The 18,568-nt window shown below is 43.1% G+C and overlaps 1 protein-coding gene across 2 annotated transcripts in view; it reads right to left on the bottom strand.

The window, feature by feature from the left end:
* The window catches only part of JMY (junction mediating and regulatory protein, p53 cofactor), a 38,619-nt gene extending 35,115 nt beyond the window's left edge, over positions 1 to 3,504 (bottom strand). For both annotated transcript variants that reach the window (XM_035099530.3, XM_060280248.2), the window contains exon 1: positions 1,996 to 3,504. In XM_035099530.3, the coding sequence (XP_034955421.3) occupies positions 1,996 to 2,979 (984 nt within the window). In that variant the 5' untranslated portion in view covers positions 2,980 to 3,504. The remainder of the gene's footprint in view (positions 1 to 1,995) is intronic.
* Between the last annotated feature and the right edge of the window lie 15,064 nt (positions 3,505 to 18,568).

The raw sequence follows: 18,568 nt of genomic DNA, 5'->3' as shown, positions 1-18,568 counted from the left end.
AAGCATGGCAGTGCAAGTAGATAAATAGGTACTGATGCAGCAGGAAGATAAACAGTGTTTCTGTGCGCTCTGGTTCCAGTCACGGTGTTCCGTTGCGCCAGAAGCGGTTTAGTCATGCTGACAACATGACCTGGGAAATTGTCTGTGGACAAACATTAGCTCTCTCGGCCTAAAAGCGAGATGAGCACTGCAACCCCATAGTCACATTTGACTGGACTTAACCGTCCGCGGGTCCTTTACATTTTTTTTACATTACAGGTTACTTCGCATTATTTTGGAAGCTTCCACACATTTTCCTTTGGTTCTTAGCATCTCACCTATTCATGGATCTACCTCACATTTTCTCTTTCTCCATAATGTATTTGTCCCACAGAACTACAGTAGAAATTTTACTGAAATCGCTTGCTTGTTACTACGGATGGTAACAATTACTCTTTCCTAGCTTTCAGTATCAAAGTTTTTAGGCACTTAGTCAACCAGATGTTTTCTACCATCCTTTTTTTAAAAAAAATCTCAGAAGTGAAATTTTGCATTTATTCATGCCAAAAGAATATACCTGTGGCAACAATGTTCTGAGAAGCTGAACAGTTGTACATGGTCCTAAAACCAAAAAAGAAAGAAAGAGGAAACACAGAAGGCATTGAATTTTCACCTACTAATCATTACCCTGGCAATAGGATTCCCAGGTCAACTAAATGTAAAATGATCACCAATTAACACTAAATCACAAATACAAGAGATTTTTCACTAATGTTAGCAGCCTTCAATCCATGTAGATTATTTAAACAATTAAAAGAATCAACTCACACCTTCCCTAAAAATAATCACAACCAGCATTTCCTACAAATGCCACCATACAATAAAAGGCATATAATCATCAGGAGAACTCTGAAGCAGCCAAGCCAATGGCTCTAGTCTAGAATCACACTTAATTCAAGCCAAGCATGGCCTTCACTTCATGTTGCAAAGTTTCACTTGACAAGCATGTTGGGCAAACAAGAGTAATTAGTTACTTGGGAAATGAGTGAAACTATTTTTAGTCCTTACCCAACCTCTTATTCCAAATAAATATATATCTTCATGAAAAGCACAACTAGACAGACTTGTGAGGTATTCACACAATAAGATAACAAAGATAAACTCAGAAATGAAATACTGTGGGCAAAATGTTGGCCCTCTGCTTCAAAATTGACATTGCCGGAAACATCATTCACTAATTATCTTCCTCATTAAGTTCACTAACAATATGATTTCATCCTAAATGGAAAGAAATATATTTAAAAATTCAGTATCTGGTGCAAACTGATGCATGTAATTTTTGCCCAATAAAAAAAATACGAAGTATTGTTTGATGTATCCACCACCAACTATAAATCAAGAATGCACAAGGTGAATAGAAGATATTGACCTCATATTGATGCTGATCTTAGATGTGAATCTGACAGGACAATTTAGTTCTGACTGATCCATTTCCTTGTACTGTACTGTATTAGGAATAGTGTCTAGCTAGCAGAATAACTGGCAAACATATCCAAGTACCAGAGTAAACATGGTCAAGCCCAGTACCCACCCACCTCACTGACCCAGTCAGTAAAAATAAAAACATATGACTCATCCTTAAAAAGTCAAGACACCAGTAAGTATAAGAATACACCAGTTTTTGAAAGATACAAAAAGGGCCTTAGATACAGAAAGCCAGACCCTCTGGAAGTTTACTTGGAAGCACATGACTGTCTTTTTTAAAAAAATGCACAGGATTCAACCTTTAGCATCTTTCTGCCCTTCTCCGAACTCTTATTTCCCACCAGATAAAGATTTTACATGAAAATATAGTCAGGGCAGCAGCAGAGTTGGAGACAGAAACCCAACGAAACCTTATACTGAGTACGTTGCATGGGACTCAGGGGAACTTGCTTCCAGGTAAGCATGCTCAGGATCGGGCTGAAGGGATTTCTATTTTATCAGCACTGGGGGGGGACGGGGGACCTTCCTCACCTCCTGGATGCGCTTGCGGGCCCGCTGCAGCACTTCCTCGTAACCCTTTTGCCGCAGCTCGCTCAGGCTCTCGTAATACTCCTCCGGGTCGTCCGTTTCGGTGAAGAGCACCTGGGAGAGGATCTTCCACCCGCAGGTGTCCAGGCAGTGGCCCAGGTAGACCTGCAGCCGGCAGCACAAAGTGTCCATGTCCTCCTCCGACATCTCCGGAGCTCCGAAGAGGACCGTCCACATGCCCGACGGCTCCTCGGGAAGGACCGGCAAGCAGGGCTCCAGCTCGGAGCTCACTGAGCACAGCTGCTGGTGCACGACTCGCAGGTCCTGGAAAGAGAAGAGGCCGGCCCAGCTGCACTCCTCGCCCGACGGCGATTCGGTTTCCGAAGCGGCCGCGGAAGGCGGCTGCGGGACGGCTGCAGGCCCGGCGAGCGGGGACGGCAGCAGGAAAGCGGCGCCTCCCGCAGGCTCGTCTTTCCCCAGCTCCAGCACCTCGATGTCCTCGGCCGCACAGGCCGCGGGGCTGAGCGGCGCCTTCGCAGCAGGCTGAGGCCTCCGGCCAGGGCTGCTCCTCGCCCGGGCCGGGCTCCTCTGCGGCGGCGGCGCCTCCGCCACTCGGCTGCCGGGGCTCCTAGGCAACGGCTCGGCCCGGGCGGGAGAAACCGGCGAGCTCCTGGCTTGCCCAGGCTCGGCGGTACTCCAGGCCGGGCTGCTCCTGCGTACGGTGGGGCTCCCGGGCACCATGGAGGAAGAGGAGCAAGCGGCGGCTCGCTGGTGCTCGAGGCCGGGGCTCCCCCCGCGGCGGATCTCCCTGGAGCCGCTGCGCTGCCTCTGCGCCGTCCGGTTGTGGCAGGTGATGGCGAACTTGCCCTCGATCTCATTCCAGGCCACGATGAAGACGAACTTGTGCTTCTCCCGTTCGTGGAAGGCGTGAGGCCTCACGGCCACCCAGTCCGCCTCCAAAGTCTCCTCCAAGGCGAAGGTGCTCATGGTGGCCGGGGGGAGGGCAGCTTCCCTGCTTCCTCACGACCACCAAACCGGGAATAGGTTGGGAGGGCGCTCAAGTCACTGCCCAGCAGCCTCAGCCATTTTAGCGGCGGCGGCGGCGGCGGCGGGCAGGGAAGGAGGGAACGTGAAGGGAAGGATGCTGCGCTACTGGCAGGGCCGGGTGGGATGCGAGGGGAAGGGACGACGAGGGAGATAGGCTAAGAAGGCGCCAGAGAGTCGTCAGCGACTGCAACGGCCGCCGCGGCGCGCGCTCCCCTCGCGCTCTCCCGCTCGGCTTTGTTGTCATGAGCCCGGCGGCGGCGGCGGCGGTGGCTCCTCTTGCTGCTGCTGCTGCTTGCCTGCCGGAGACAATACGAGAGGCAAGTCAATACAGTCCCCTCACACAGGTACTTGAGGCGGTCACGTGGAGGCCCCGGATCTGTTTACAAGCCGCTGCGGCGGCGACGACAACGACGAGGAAGAGGCGGCAGCTGCGTTCCGGCTGCTCAGCTCTTGCCCCGCCTCCAGGACTCTCCCCCCCCCCCTCACGACACACGCGCACACACACTGCACCCAGGCGCAGACGGAGACTCCTCTCCGACGCCAGCCCTGGGTGTGGGGAGGCGGCGGTGGGGGCTGCAGGAGCCGTTTGCACAGCCCTTCCTCCCCCACCCCTTGTCTCCGGCCCGACCAGATTGCCTCCTTTCTCCAGTTTCTCCCTCTCCTGACTGCCAGGAGCGCCTTCACTATCCCTCTCGCTCAAACAATGTTCCTATTATTCAAGCCACGCAGGCAGCGCACGTCAGGCTTAGCCTCTTGCTCCTCCCTCGCTGAGGGACTTGCACCGTACCCGAAAAGCACAATAACCTCACCGTTCTCCCAACATAACAATACCCCTCGCCACGGCCCTTGTGCCTTTGGAAAGCAATGGCGATTGTGGACCTGGTGTGTGCGAATAAATAGGGTAGCCCCGCTGCTGGAGGCTCTCCTGACAGCTGTATCTCACGACCGTTTTGCGCCTCACGAGGACACGCCAGCTTTTGCTGGTATTAATGTTGACGGTGGGTGTGTTATTCGTAAATGCCTATATTCCTAAATTTAATTTATGCATTTCAAATGAGTCCTCGTTCATATCCAAACGCTTTGGGAAGGAGATGTGTGCAACAACACAAATGGGCATTCGTGGTCAGAAAAGACATCTCTGATTCCCCTGGAAATCAGGGGGACTTAATTTTGAGCTGGTTTAGTCTGTAGAAGCTGTTTGGTACTTCCAGCACAGAAATCTCCAAGCGTCCAAGATTCCAGGGGCTTACCCAGGCTTTGTGCTGCTTTTTGGAATGAGGCACAGCAGAGACTGTGATGTCTTTATGATAGATGGTTTATTAACACATGTGTACAACCTGGGCCTACGATGGAGGAGTTCACAGCATGGACTCCCCAAAAGGGTCTTGTTTCTCCCATAGCTGCAGCCTTGGATTCAAACAGAAATCTTGAATACCTTGAATCTAGCCCATTAGCAAATTGGCAGCAGATACAATTTTTTCAACACATGCGTTGCATGTTGATAGCCCTGGAGAACAATCACATAGCAGTTTTCTGCACAAGCTGCAAGTGGTGTAGCATGGGTTGCCAGTGCTCAGGCAAGGCAAGTATACTCTCCACCGCCTGCCAGTAGACGGAACAAACAGGCAATAGCTTGGTGACCTACATGAGTGGCAGGCGTACTGCACAGTGAGCACCAAGCACGGCGGAAAGCAGGTATATTTCTAAAGCCCATGTAGAGGGCACCCTAGCAACCAGCTGTTGCCCAAATCCACTCCTCAGTCTGCCCATGCAAACATTGGGAGATTTTCTGTGCAAGGAGGAAGGCACACTAATTTGTATTTAAATTATTATTATTATTATTATTTATACCCCACCCATCTGACTGGGTTGCCCCAGCCACTCTGGGTGGCTTTCAGCATACTGTATATAAAAATAAAGTACTGTAAAACATTGAACCTTAAAAGCTTCCCTATACAGTGCTGCCTTCAGATGTCTCCTAAAAGATATATAATTACTCATTATTATAATGATTTATTATTACTACTACTTTCCTTTTGAAATTTTGCACCCCAATAATTTTGCACCCAGGGCCACCTGCAGCTTCCAGACCAAATTCAAGGGCAACCCCATATAAAGTGTATTAGAATAATCAAGTCTATTTATTAATCTAGTTTCTAACACATGAACCACTGTATCCAAGCAATCCCTGTCCATGAGCAATTGTAGTTGGCACACTAGCCAAAGCTGGCAAAATACATTCAAAGACATTGAAGACACCTGAGTAGTACCCCCCAAGGAGTTCCCCTAAGCTATGCACCTGTTCTTTCAGAGGGAGTGAAACCCCATCCAAAGCAGGCAACAGACCATTTCCCCAGACCTGGCAGTCACTCACCCACAGGGCCTCCATTTTGCTAAACTTCAGCTTCAGTTTATTGGCTCTTATCCAGCCCATTACTGAGTTCAGGCAGTGGTTCAGGACTTGCTCAACACCTCCTGGTTCAGATGTTAGAGAAAAACAGAGCTGTGTGTCATCAGCATGTGTATAACACTGTGCTCCAAACAGACTGCATACTTGAGTTCCAAGCAGATGCCTTGGCTACTTAGCAGTCCAGGCTCTAATGCATAGTGTTATTAGTTGCAAGTATTAACAAAGCTCTCCCAGATACTGCCCTGCAGCTTATGCAACTGAAGCACATACAGTCTTTCTTTCTTTCTTTCTTTCTTTCTTTCTTTCTTTCTTTCTTTCTTTCTTTCTTTCTGATTTATATCTCTCCTTTCTCATGTATTTGCATTATTCAGAGCATCTTACAACAATGAAACTACCACTTCCCTAATAAAACAACCATATAAAACTGAGCAATATAAAAACCAGCTCAACAGATATTAAAACACGCCCAGCAGTTTAAAAGCCCCAAGCAGTGTTCACCATATGAAGACTCATCTGCCCAAGAAGATAAAAGCTTGCTGGTCCTTGAAACACCACAAGATTATAAGACCATCTCCAGTTAAAGCAGCTGTCAATTGTAATCCTGTGTTTACACAGCAATGGGTTATGCCCTAGCGCAGGGGTTACCAACCTTTTTGGACCAGAGGACACACCTGGAATTTTGAAAAAGTGCCAGTCACAAAATGGCTTCTGTGGGGGATATGTCATTGCAATTAAAAAATGGCTACCGGGGGGGGGGGTGGCATTACAGAAAATGACTGCTGTGAGAGAGAACAGGAGTAAGGGCTGCCATATTTAAAAGAGCAGAAAAAGAGACAAGAACACAAAATGATGTTGGCATCACCCTTTCCATCAACGAGCATATTTCAGAGGGGGGTGTTCAATGTGGGAGAAGCTGAGCCAGTGCAAACAGTAACTGAGCAGGAAGACAACAACAACAACAACAACAACAACAACAACAAGGATTTTTGAGGGGATATTGACATTTCATGGGCACCATAGCAGATACTGATGGCCCCTGCCATGGTGTGCTTTCCAAGTGTTTTTGGAAATATAATTTTTCAAAACACACAAAGAGTATTTTGAGGGTTGTTCCCAGATTCACTTATGCAAATATAAAAGGGAAAATGATAATTAGTCCTGAGAATTACATTGGTAAGGAGTAACATAGTGAATTTGCTTAATAAGGAGACTCCTGTCAACTGTGAATCATACAATAGCAGGTTATATTCTGGGACGTGGGCATAGCTGCCAAGTTTTCCCTTTTCTCGCGAGGAAGCCTATTCAGCATAAGGGAATTTCCCTTTAAAAAGGGAGAACTTGGCAGCTATGGACGTGGGTGGTGCTGTGGTCTAAACCACTGAGCCTCTTGGGCTTGCCAATCAGAAGGTGAGAGGTTCGAATACGTGCGACAGGGTGAGCTCCTGTTGCTCTGTCCCAGCTTCTGCCAACCTAGCAGTTCAAAAGCATACCAGCATGACCTGGAAATCTGTCTGTGGACAAACGCTGACTCCCTCGGCCTGAAGCAAGATGAGCGCCGCACCCCATAGTCGCCTCTGTCTGGACTTAACTGTCCAGGGGTCCTTTACCTTTTTTATCTACCGGTAGGTTATATTTTAACAAAATTATGAAGAGCCTTACTAGCCAATCTCTACTTCCCTTTCCTACAAGACTAGAAGTATCCCATTCCAACAACCATGTCCAGTTGTGTGCACAGATATTTGCCCTATAAAATAAATAGGAAAGACTGCATCAGGACACGCTAGATCAGGGGTAGGCAACCTAAGGCCCGTGGGCCGGATGTGGCCCAATCGCCTTCTCAATCTGGCCCACAGACGGTCCAGGAATCAGTGTGTTTTTACATGAGTAGAATGTGTGCTTTTATTTAAAATGCATCTCTGGATTATTTGTGGGGCATAGGAATTCGTTATTATTATTTTTTTTCAAAATAAAGTCCAGCCCACCACATGGTCTGAGGGACGGTGGACCAGCCCACGGCTGAAAAAGGTTGCTGACCCCTGCTCTAGATTATGGACTAATGCTATAATTTCACCAGAACAGAATACTTATTCCAAAAACAAAACAGAATTAAGTAATTTAGCAAGTAACCACAACTGGAAACTGGTCCTCCAAACAGTAAATCAGGAAGTGAGGGAAACGCCACAAACCACACAATATGTATTATGTAATAGCTGCTGGGTACATTTATTTTAAAATGGAAATGTAACTCATTCATAAAATAAAGGATTGGCCAAGGTTAATTATGAAAATATTACTCTAGCACTGGTTGGGACCCACTATCTGGTCATGGGTTTGGGTCTTATCCCTAACCTTTATCCAAGGTGGGGCATAACAGCAGTACTATCACCATACAAATATATGGTTAAAAAAATTAATAAATGGGTCCCAAAACACTAGGTGGGTTCTGAGTTTGAAAGGATTGAAGTCTACTACTCTAGTATTCTATAAACTAAAACCTCCGGGACATTTCCCCATGAACCTTCCAGAAAGAAGCAAATAATGTTTTACCCTTTCAGCACTGCTTTTTAGATGAATCTCCCAGCCTCCCATTCTTCAACAATAGTTCTTATAACTGAGGTGACAGATTTTGATATGGATATCTTCACGTCACTTTGCTTCCCAGCACTGTCACAATGGAAAACACTAACCCTTGCAACTTGGGGGGTGATAGGTTTGCTAAAGAAGATAGAAGAGATTTGTTCTCTGCTGTTTACAAGGGTAGGACTAGAACCAAGGGTCCAAACCGTACAGAAGCGTATTCCAGCTAAATATTAGGGGGAACTTTCTTTGGTAAGGGGAGTTCAACAATGGATCAGACATCCTCAAAGGATGGTGGACTTACTCTGCCAGTGGTATTTAAACAGAAGCTACATTAGACAACCATTTGTCAAGGCTGCTGAAATATACTTGGAGTCCTATAGTGACTTCATGCTCTTTATTGCAGCTTGTAAAACAGTGAATGAATCCCCCCCCCAAACCTCAGGCTTTTATATACATTATTTACACCAGGCATCCCCAGACTTCGGCCCTCCAGATGTTTTGGACTACAATTCCCATCTTCCCCGACCACTGGTCCTGTTAGCTAGGGATCATGGGAGTTGTAGGCCAAAACATCTGGAGGGCCGTAGTTTGGGCGTGCCCGATTTACACAATGAGTCCCGTCTGATTGGCTGATTCTGCTTTCCTCCTGCAGCCTGATTGGTCTTTCCCTGCAGGCCAATCAGTTGTTGCATTCTACAATCCTACCAGCCTAATAGGCTGATTAACCTCTTCCTGGAGCCTGATTGGTCTTCTCCTGCAAGCCAATCAGTTGTTGCATTCTAGGATCCTACTTGCCTATTGTTCTAGGATACAAGCTTAGTACATAACAGCTGCTGTAGTTACATCCTGCATTATGGATCCTGCACTGAGCAGCAGGTTGAGCTGCTTGACCTCCAGGCTCTCTCCCAACCCTATGATTCTATGAGAAGTAACAACTATGTTGAAATATAGTGTCTAATTAACAGCAGGCAGGTATGTTATTGTTAAGGCAAAACTTCCTTCTTGTTCACACAGATACTCATTCATAGAAAACAAACGATATTATTTAATATATATTTTTACCTCACCTGTCAAGCTAGTTTCCAGGTGAGCATATGCTAATGATATACTATGAATGATGGTCTATTTAAGCTTGCATGTTGTAAATTCATAAAAACATTGTGCTCTTGTTTAGTGAAACAAAAGGACCAGGGGTTCATCCTACCTTGGTATAACTGAGGAATCATAGGTTAGATATGCTATGACATATGTGTCAGGAAAGTAGATTTTTAAATGTTGTTCCATTTTGGCATTTTTAGATCCTAAAATACTGTAGTTATCAGCTTGAAGTGCTTATGTGAAGTAAGCCAGACTATCCTTTCCCCCCAGTCTCTATCTGGTTTGACAAGTTATTTTGCCAACACTTTGCTGCTAGAGGTGTGTCAGAATTTTTGCATTCTTTTTCATATTAAGCAGTATACAAATGATATCTCAGTTGTCATACATTCCTGTTTGGTGACTTAGAATTGCTTGGCTTTAGAGAACTCTTTGTCAACAGAAGCATTTGTTTGAAGCATTCTTGGGCAATGTAACTTGGGCACATACAGGCACTTTGGTAGATTTTATTGTTTTTCATTTCTTATTTGGAATAAAACTTTTGTATCCTCATAAATAAAAATAAAATTGAAAAACAAACTTCTCATTAATTTTACACATTTTCTCATCAAACATTGCATATCTGGTGAAATTTAAAATCAGCTGAGTAGTGATGCTTCATTTATAGTTTCCCAAATTGTAATTATGAAGTGCATTGCTTCAATTTACCGTCTCTCTGAATTATAATTATTCCAGAATTTCTTTAATAACAGTTTACTAATTAATCCAAACACTGTATTTTCTGCAACAAATTAATAGCTACAGCTCTCAAATAAATTAATATAATCAGCTTACTTCCTTTCTTCTATAAAACTATCAAACAATTTCAACCAGGTACACTTGAAAGGTATCAGCTATGTGCAGATCTTCACTTGTTTTGGCAAAGGAAAGTAAAAAAGCTCTGTCTCGGGAGCTTTTTTAGCTTGTCCATACAGCTATAAAGATGGATGCATAGATGGAAAATCCTAAACTGTCTTGGTTTTAATGGATGTGTCAGCAATGTCAGTACTGTACATTGATCTAATTTTTTATAATAAAAGAACAACCCAGTTTATTTAACTTTACACATAGTGTGTGGAGAAATTTTAATATTCCTATGTGTAATGAAACAACATGTTGTATTTACCGGATCAAAGATCATTGAGTTAATGCAATATTAATGACCATGTGTACCCATAATGAAAATGTTCTTTAATCCAAATTGGAAACATACTGTTGCACACAACCTCAACCTCAGAGTTGTACAAGATTTCAGGGTTTGCAGGCTCTTTACCCTGGTTCTGTGTTTACTTTTGGAAATGAGGAGCAGAGGAGATTGTGGTGTCTTTATTATATATGTTTTATTTACACAAATATATAACCTGAGTCTACAATGGAGAGCTTCAGTGGTGGAGCTTCATGCTCCGGCACCGGGGGGAGGAGAGCAGGGGGGGCGGGACTGGCACATGTCCTGGGGGTGTGGTGCGCCGCCTGCAGGGGTGTGGCACCCAGCACGGGCAGGGGGGCAGCCGCGATGGCACTCCACCGGGATCGCGCTGCCGGGGACGGTGCGCTGCCCCCAAACTCCTCTTCCTCCGCCAGTGAATAGGTTCACAGCATTAACACTCCAAAAGTCTTGTTTCTCTTATATCCATAGCCTTGGATTCAAGCAGAAACCAGCCATGGCTTTCTCTCTGCATTTCCAGACCACAGCTTTCCCCTCTAGCTCACATCACAGCAAAATCTTCTCTCAAACTCAGACTTTTGTTTTTCTCACTATCTAAGGAAACTGAAAGAAGGGCTCCAGTCATTTCCCTTATGACACAGAGCTCCCTTTCCTCATTTCTCTGAATGGCCCATCAACCAGACTGGCTTGGCTATTTCACCCACTGAATCCATGCTTGATCCAGGAGTCAGAAGGTCTTGCTTGCATTCAGCCTACTTCCACCCTACCTCTCGCAAACTGGTCTGGCACCCACAAACTCATAAGAATACATATCGGAGAAACCCTAATCTTCAAATCCACTGGCTAAAGGGGACTAGGACTAGGCTGAGGAAGCCACATTTACCACAGAACATCCTGCTGTGGCTTAACCCACAATGTAAAACAGAGAACAAAGGCATCAGGTGAAGTGTGCTTGAGTCCACGAAAACTTATTTCATAGGAAATTTGTTAGCATTAAAGATATCACAAGACCTTCAATTCTTTTTTTATCAGTGTTGGCCAACATATCTTGAATGTAGAAGCACTTGTAAATCATTGAATGACTGTGGGAACAGGAGATCAATGTTGATGTGCACTCTTCACAACTGAGTAATACATATGTTCATCACAAGGTGAGCACGTGTAAAACTGGGGTCTAAAATTACCTGTGCTGCTCAGCATGCTGGACAAAATGAATTGGTTACCTGAAACCACAAACATGAGTACAAGGTGGTACAGGTGGGGTCTTCTGAGCCCAAATTTGCTGCTGAAGCATCCATTCCTGAAGGCAAGCTAATCAGATTCTGAGATATTGTGAAATAAAAATGAGAGAGCCTAGATCCCAAACTTAGATGGAAGGTAAAGTTCTAAGGTTTCCAAAGTACCATTTTCTGAAATGCTTCCTATTCTATTTACAAGCAAAACCTATGATCTCAAACTGTCAGTGCATGTATGACAAGATGGTATTAGGAAAGAGGGATTAAATTTGTTAGGCACAGATAAATATTTTTAGCTATAACTAAAGTGTGACTCTACTGCTGGTACTTAAAATGAATTAGGTTGCGGAGAGGCTTTTAAACTAACATCTGGAGGAAGGCTGACAGGTACTGAGTTCAGTTTGGGATGACTCATCCATCTGGCATGATAATAAACACACACAGCTAGTGTGCTCTAAAAATGGTTATAGAATAGAAGCTAATACTGCGTACATAAAACCCAGTGAGAGGCAACCAAATAAAGTAAAGTGTCAGGTAACAAAATATACAGTTGGTGGTTGTGTTGGTCACTGCACAGTTACAGTGGCTAGAAATTCTAGGCCCCTTAACCAATCTGGTGATCATGGCTTTGAAACATTAAAAAGAAATGGGGCAAAAGTAAACAAGGGAACAAAAGTGGCTGACTTCAGCTCTCCTTGTATTGAGCAGCATAAATGTTAAGAATCATGACAGGTCACTATTAAGTATTATCGATTCCAGATAATGATAGGTATTATTCTTTACACCAGTGATCTGAAGGCAAGCTCTTATAAAAATATCTGGTTTTCAGAATTGCTTAGAAGGGATAACATAGCCAAACGGCTTGATTAAAGTGACTTCAGTCTACCTGAGATGGGCAAATCACCCCCCAAATCAATATTGAAACTAAAATTGAATGGGAAAAACTTTTTCGTGCTTTTGAAAGGACTAGTTAAGAGGAAACATAAATGGGTGGGTCCAATCTCTTCAAGCAACATGATAGTGATTTCAAACACTACATAGAAGCTTAATTTAGCATATGCACAAAATTCTGCAAAGCATATAGTACAGGACCAATATTATATTTAAATACAATAAATCTATGAGAACATGAAAGTGACAATAAAGTTGATTTTATCATTTTGAAATGTAAAAGTCTCCCATTCTTTGAATTAATCTGGGTAAAGAAAAGACAAAGGTAAGTGAGTAAAATGGAATATAACATTTGAAGGATCAGAAACAGAATGAGTAGATCAGGATGTATGAAAGGAAGAAGTGACTACTGTATTAGGTTCTAGTGGGGACACAAGACACTGCGCTGGACAATGCTCTCTCTGTCTTGCTACCTGAAGAGGGCACCTACAAAAGGTGCAGTCTACAATTCGGAATTGTGGCACTGGCCATCATTCTCAACTGGTTTTGGAATCTAGTCTCTATGCTTCCAAAGAGACTTTCTCAATAATGGAAGCAACAGCAAATTGGGTGGAAAATAATGCTAGGAAGGCAAGCAATATAGCATGAAATTTCAAAGCCAAGGTTGTTATATAGTCAAGGTGAAGCCATTTCAGCATCACCCACATGGATCCAGCTGTTCAATTTAGACCATGCAGGGCTGGATCAAGGCAACTTCTAAGTTATGTCAAGTTTAAGAGATGCCATCACCTTAACAACAACAACAAGAACTGCTATTTTAACAGAAAGGACAATAAAAATAGAAATAATCAACTTTTATATTTGCATATAAACTGGTACATAGGTGAGGATGCAACTAAAAGCTAACAAAAAACATGTATCTTGCAATAAGTCTTTGGGTTTTTTTTTTAACCAATTATGTAAAACTTGAAATTTAGTTTAGTTTTTGTATTTAGAGACCCTAAATTGCAACCTACTTAGCCTACTTAATCTGAGACCCCAAACTGCAGCCTGCTTAGTTTGCACATATATCTGGCACTGTGGACCAGCAACGATCAGCATGTGGGCTACAGGTGCCAGGTGCATAGAATCATCTGGAAGCGCTTCAATCTAGAAACGATTCCAGCATGTCTGGTTACCGTCTGCGCAGCAGATTCACCTTTCCAGGTTTTGAACACATGTCCTGAATATAGGATTGTGGTATTAGATTGACACAAGCCCAGAAATGACAAGGCAGTTATAATGGCCTACATTTCCTTCAGTTAGTACTGTATGCAATAGCTCTGTCTTCCTTACAGTCTGAAAGAATGTATCTTCCATTACACAGACTGATCGCTCCTTTTATGTAAGTACTGTATTTAGTCCTCTTGTAAACAAACTTTGCTTCAGGAACTTTTTGGCTCCCCTGTGCAGTAGCACAAAGAGCCTCTGTTATGCTCTAGTTAAGTCTGCCAATTAAAGGAGGGGAAAGGAGAAATGCTCTGGAGCAAAGAACTAGTAAGAGTTTTCTGCAAAATTATATGAAGCAGTGATGTTGCAATACTAATGGAGTGGGTTTATAGACTCTATACCATTACTGTAACAATATTCTGATGTCACTCCGCTTAAATAACCATTTTACAATCCTGCTCTTGCAAGTTGTTACAATTGTTAAAGGTTTTGGCTTCAAGGATTCCACCATTTCCCCCAAATTCTACATTCTACTAATGCTACATACAGGGGTAATTATTAAATCCATATAATTTGAATCCCTTATACTTGAATCATGAACATTTGTTTTATTTGCCATTATATGCTCTTACACTGCTGATTTATTAGTCTTGCATTGTATTTTTGTTTTAAAAATATAGAATACCGCTAGCAGGTTTGTAAAATAACAAGCGGTTTATAAATGAATTTAAAACTTAAAAATAAAACAACACAGAATAATAAAGTCAGAGATTCAGATTCAAATCTGAATCTAAACTTTCTTAACATCCAGGAACAGTAAGGGAGACACCAAGGCATATGCCTAATTCCTATATTTTATAATGAGCACATTATAAATCCCTTAATATAAGCCTTGTTGTTTTCTTCTAACATGCACCAATATGCCTAATTATGTATAGGCCCAGTTTGTATCAGGAAATGCATTTTCTCTCTTACATTAGCTTCCCTACACATCCTGAAACATCCCAGAATCCCTTCTACTGCTTTGGTACCCGTGATCCAGACTTTTCCGTTCATATTTATACATTACAATCATACCAAAGAGCCAAGACTTACAATTAAAATAACAATTGATCCCTACATTTAATTTTACTCAATGAGAGACAATGGAATAGTGAAGTGGTGGCTTATTCAGGGCAAAAGCAATTTATAGCCCAGCTATTTTGGTGATTTTTATTAGTTTCCTGTGGCCATGAATTTCACTCTGGCTGTCCTAACATATTGGCTTGCAAGCTGATTTTGATTGATCATTGTTATTATTTCGCCTAACAGAATTGTCCTGTTGTTCCTTCCAAAAGCTATCAAAAAACAAAAATAGTTTCATACTGAAGTAATTTGCATTTTTCATCAGTTAAAAAAAATGTTTGGACGCAAGTCACAGATTTTATAGGTTTTACCCCTTCGCACATATCCTGGTCACATGTCACTTTCTGCCACTTCTGATACATATAAAAATCTGACAATGGTGATGGATGAATCTCAGTTAATCTGGGTCTCGGAAGAAGGAAAGAAGCTGAAACCATGACAAAACAAAACCAAAGCATTGACAGCTAGCAACTGTGTATAGTGTCAACATTGTACATAATGCCAAGCTCCTAAGAGGGCAAGGCCCTACTGGACTCCATAAGGCTGTTGTTTCTCAAAGCTGCTGCTGAAAGCTGGTGCCAAAGGCAAATACCTTTTTAATAGGGTTGCCAGACCTCCAGGTCAGACCTGAAGTCCAGGTGGAGGGCTTGAATCTCCAAGTGGTTCATTTAAATAATAATAATAGCAGCAGCAGCAGCAACAACAACAACAGTAGTTTATTATTATTATTATTTACTTATACCCACCCATCTGGCGGGGCAGGTAGGGTCTAAGCCTTGCTACCAGATGGAGCTGGTAGACAGCTGCCCTGGACACAGAATTGACCTGCGCCCCCATGGACAGCTGTGAGTCCAGGGGCACAGTTACCCCATTCAGGACCAGGGAGTTCCTCACACCTGCCCGCCCCCTGTTCCCCCCCCCAAACAGTACTTCTGTCTTGTCAGGATTCAACCTCAATCTGTTCACCGCCATCCATCCTCCAACTGCCATTAACTTCTGTTTCTTTATTATATAAAGTTGAAGTTATTAGAGTTTAGTTGTTTTAAAACCTCTTAACACCCTTTGCCTTCTTTTTACCTGTTTGCTCATGTCTCTTATTTGTCTTCTTGCTTTCTTTGTTCTTCCCTAACTTTCCTCATAGCTAAACCTTGAGTCACTTAGTCTCCTTCATGCCTCAGCCCTTTTCTCTAGAAATTGCAGCCTCCCAGCATCTGTGCCTCTCCCTCCTTGCTGTTCAATCAGCTTTTAAACTTTGTCTCTTATTCTCCTGTGTCTTTGACCTCTAATACTAGCCTCTCCTTTTCCTTAACCCACTTCTTTTTGTATCTTTTCCTATTTTCTAAGGTCTTATGCCCTCCGTTTTATTGCATGTCAACAGACAAGGTTTATTCTGTTAAATGTAATCGGTGCCCAGTGCCCAGTTCTTCAGACTTACTATTATTACTGTATTGTTATTATTTTACCCATCATTAGATCTTCTCTGGGTCCCTCCTCTTAGGAAGCCGCAGAGGGTAGTGACAAGGGAGAGGGCCTTTTCAGTTGTGGTGCCCCAGCTGTGGAATGCTCACCCCAGTAAGGTCTGCTTGGCACCTTCACTGACATATTTCTGGCTCCAGATAAAGACTTTCTTTCCCAGCCCTCCCCCTGGCATTTTTTTTGATAGATTGAGATGATGTTTTGTTATTAGTGTGCTGCCAAACTTCACGTGACTGCTATGGGATTTGGAAAATCTGGAAAATGTTTGCCATGATATGTATGACTATATAACTCATACATGTTTGCAGGTGAAACAGAGCATATTGCCTCTCAAACACACCTATACAATACTATGTTTGTATTCTGTTTAAAGACATAATGAGAGGGCACAAAAATGTAAAAAGCTATGCGGCATATATGGTAGTTAGGCTTATTCTAAAATTGTAAATGTTACCATGCATATATTCATACTGTAAATGGAAGCGCATATGCCTAGCAAGACATAGGCATACCTAATTTTCGAGATGATGAATAAGGTGGATCTCTTAGACCAGGCATCCCCAAACTTCGGCGCTCCAGATGTTTTGGACTACAATTCCCATCTTCCCCGACCACTGGACTTGTTAGCTAGGGATCATGGGAGTTGTAGGCCAAAACATTTGGAGGGCCGCAGTTTGGGGATGCCTGTCTTAGACTTTGAGGTTACCAATCCATCAAAACTATTAGAAACACATCCTTGTGAACAGCAACACACCTCTTTCTATTCATTTCTGAAGCTGTTGGCTCATTTCTCAACTCAACACACAATTCTCCATTCCTATTTACTGGATTCCTTGATTTGCTGAAATTCAAGTACACCTAAACATTAGAGAATTTTTTTTATAAAGCAGGATTTTCCTTTGCACTTCTTAAACAGGGTAAACTAGTACACAAAACCAAGAGAACAAAGTCTGACTTCCATAAGATAAATGCTTTTTTAAAGGCATTGCTTCAATGTGTAAAGGTAGATTGCTATCCTAAATTACCTATCTAGGGTGATAAATCCCACTGGAAAAAGTGTGAGTATTTTCTGAGTAAATATGCTTCTGATCCAGCTAACAAATACATGATCCTAATAATGCACACTAATGCACAAAGCAATATACACTTGCTTACAAAATGTGCAGTTTGCCCCAAAACCTTGTCACTCCTTTTGGTGTCTGAGATATCTCTGAGACCTGAATGTGTCCCTAAATTGGCATTCTATGAAGTCAGAAAACATCACTGAGTCTCATTCAAGCAATTTAACACTAACAATAGCTTTAATACCTTATATGATTCATGCCTAATGATTCAAGCCGCCAGTTGGAAAAGCATGCATCAAAACACCTAGAAACTGTAGGATGTAGAAAAATGGTCAAGGGGAAAAAAGATGTTTGACTAAAGATAGAAGAGGAAATTTTAGCTGGAGGTGGAGGGCATTCAGAAGGGAACCAGATACTGACCAGAGCCACTTGCTTTAGAAATAGAGAGGAAGGTTGTCAGAGGAAGGAGAATGCAAGACTTTGGGACATGGCTAAAGGATGAGGTGAAAGTAGGAATGGGAAGAAAGAGAGCAGGTCCACCCAAGAAAGAGGGACCTGATAGACACTGAAAGCAGAAGATTGCTCTTCATATTTTGAAGATCAAAAAAGCGAACACATTTGCTGACTTCTACGTTTAACTATGGATCACTATGACTCTGATTTTACATACCCATGAAAAAGAGGGCTTGTCCTGGAAAAAGAAGACATATGGCAACCCTAGGATGGACTTGCCAGTGGGATTAATGGCGTAATCGTTCAGGCCAGACACTGAGATCCAGCATTCTGGCAGTTCCCACACTGCAATAAATGAAGCTACAGGAACCAGGCAGAGGGCCTTCTCGGTAGTGGCGCCCACCCTGTGGAATGCCCTCCCATCAGATGTTAAGGAGATGAGTAATTGTATAACATTTAGGATACATCTTATGGCAGCCCTGTATAGGGAAGCTTTTTAAGGTTTAATGTTTTACTGTTAAACTGGAAATGTTATAAAATGTCAATAAGCCTCCAGTGACTCCTTTCAAAAGAAACTGGACGCAGGTAAATGCTGCACCCATTGAACTTCTCAACAGGTCTAGCAACCTATCTGCTAAATGGTGTGACTTTACTCTGTCTTGCCGTGTTCACACACCAACTCTTCCAGATAACAACTCTTTCTGCCAACCTAGCAGTTCGAAAGCACAAAGTGCAAGTAGATAAATAGGTACCGCTCCGGCGGGAAGGTAAATGGCATTTCTGTGCA

The sequence above is a fragment of the Zootoca vivipara genome, chromosome 10 (genome assembly GCF_965207765.1).
Source record: "Zootoca vivipara chromosome 10, rZooViv2.hap1.1, whole genome shotgun sequence".
Classification (NCBI taxonomy): Eukaryota; Metazoa; Chordata; class Lepidosauria; order Squamata; family Lacertidae; genus Zootoca; species Zootoca vivipara.
This window is presented reverse-complemented; position numbering and strand designations above follow the sequence as displayed.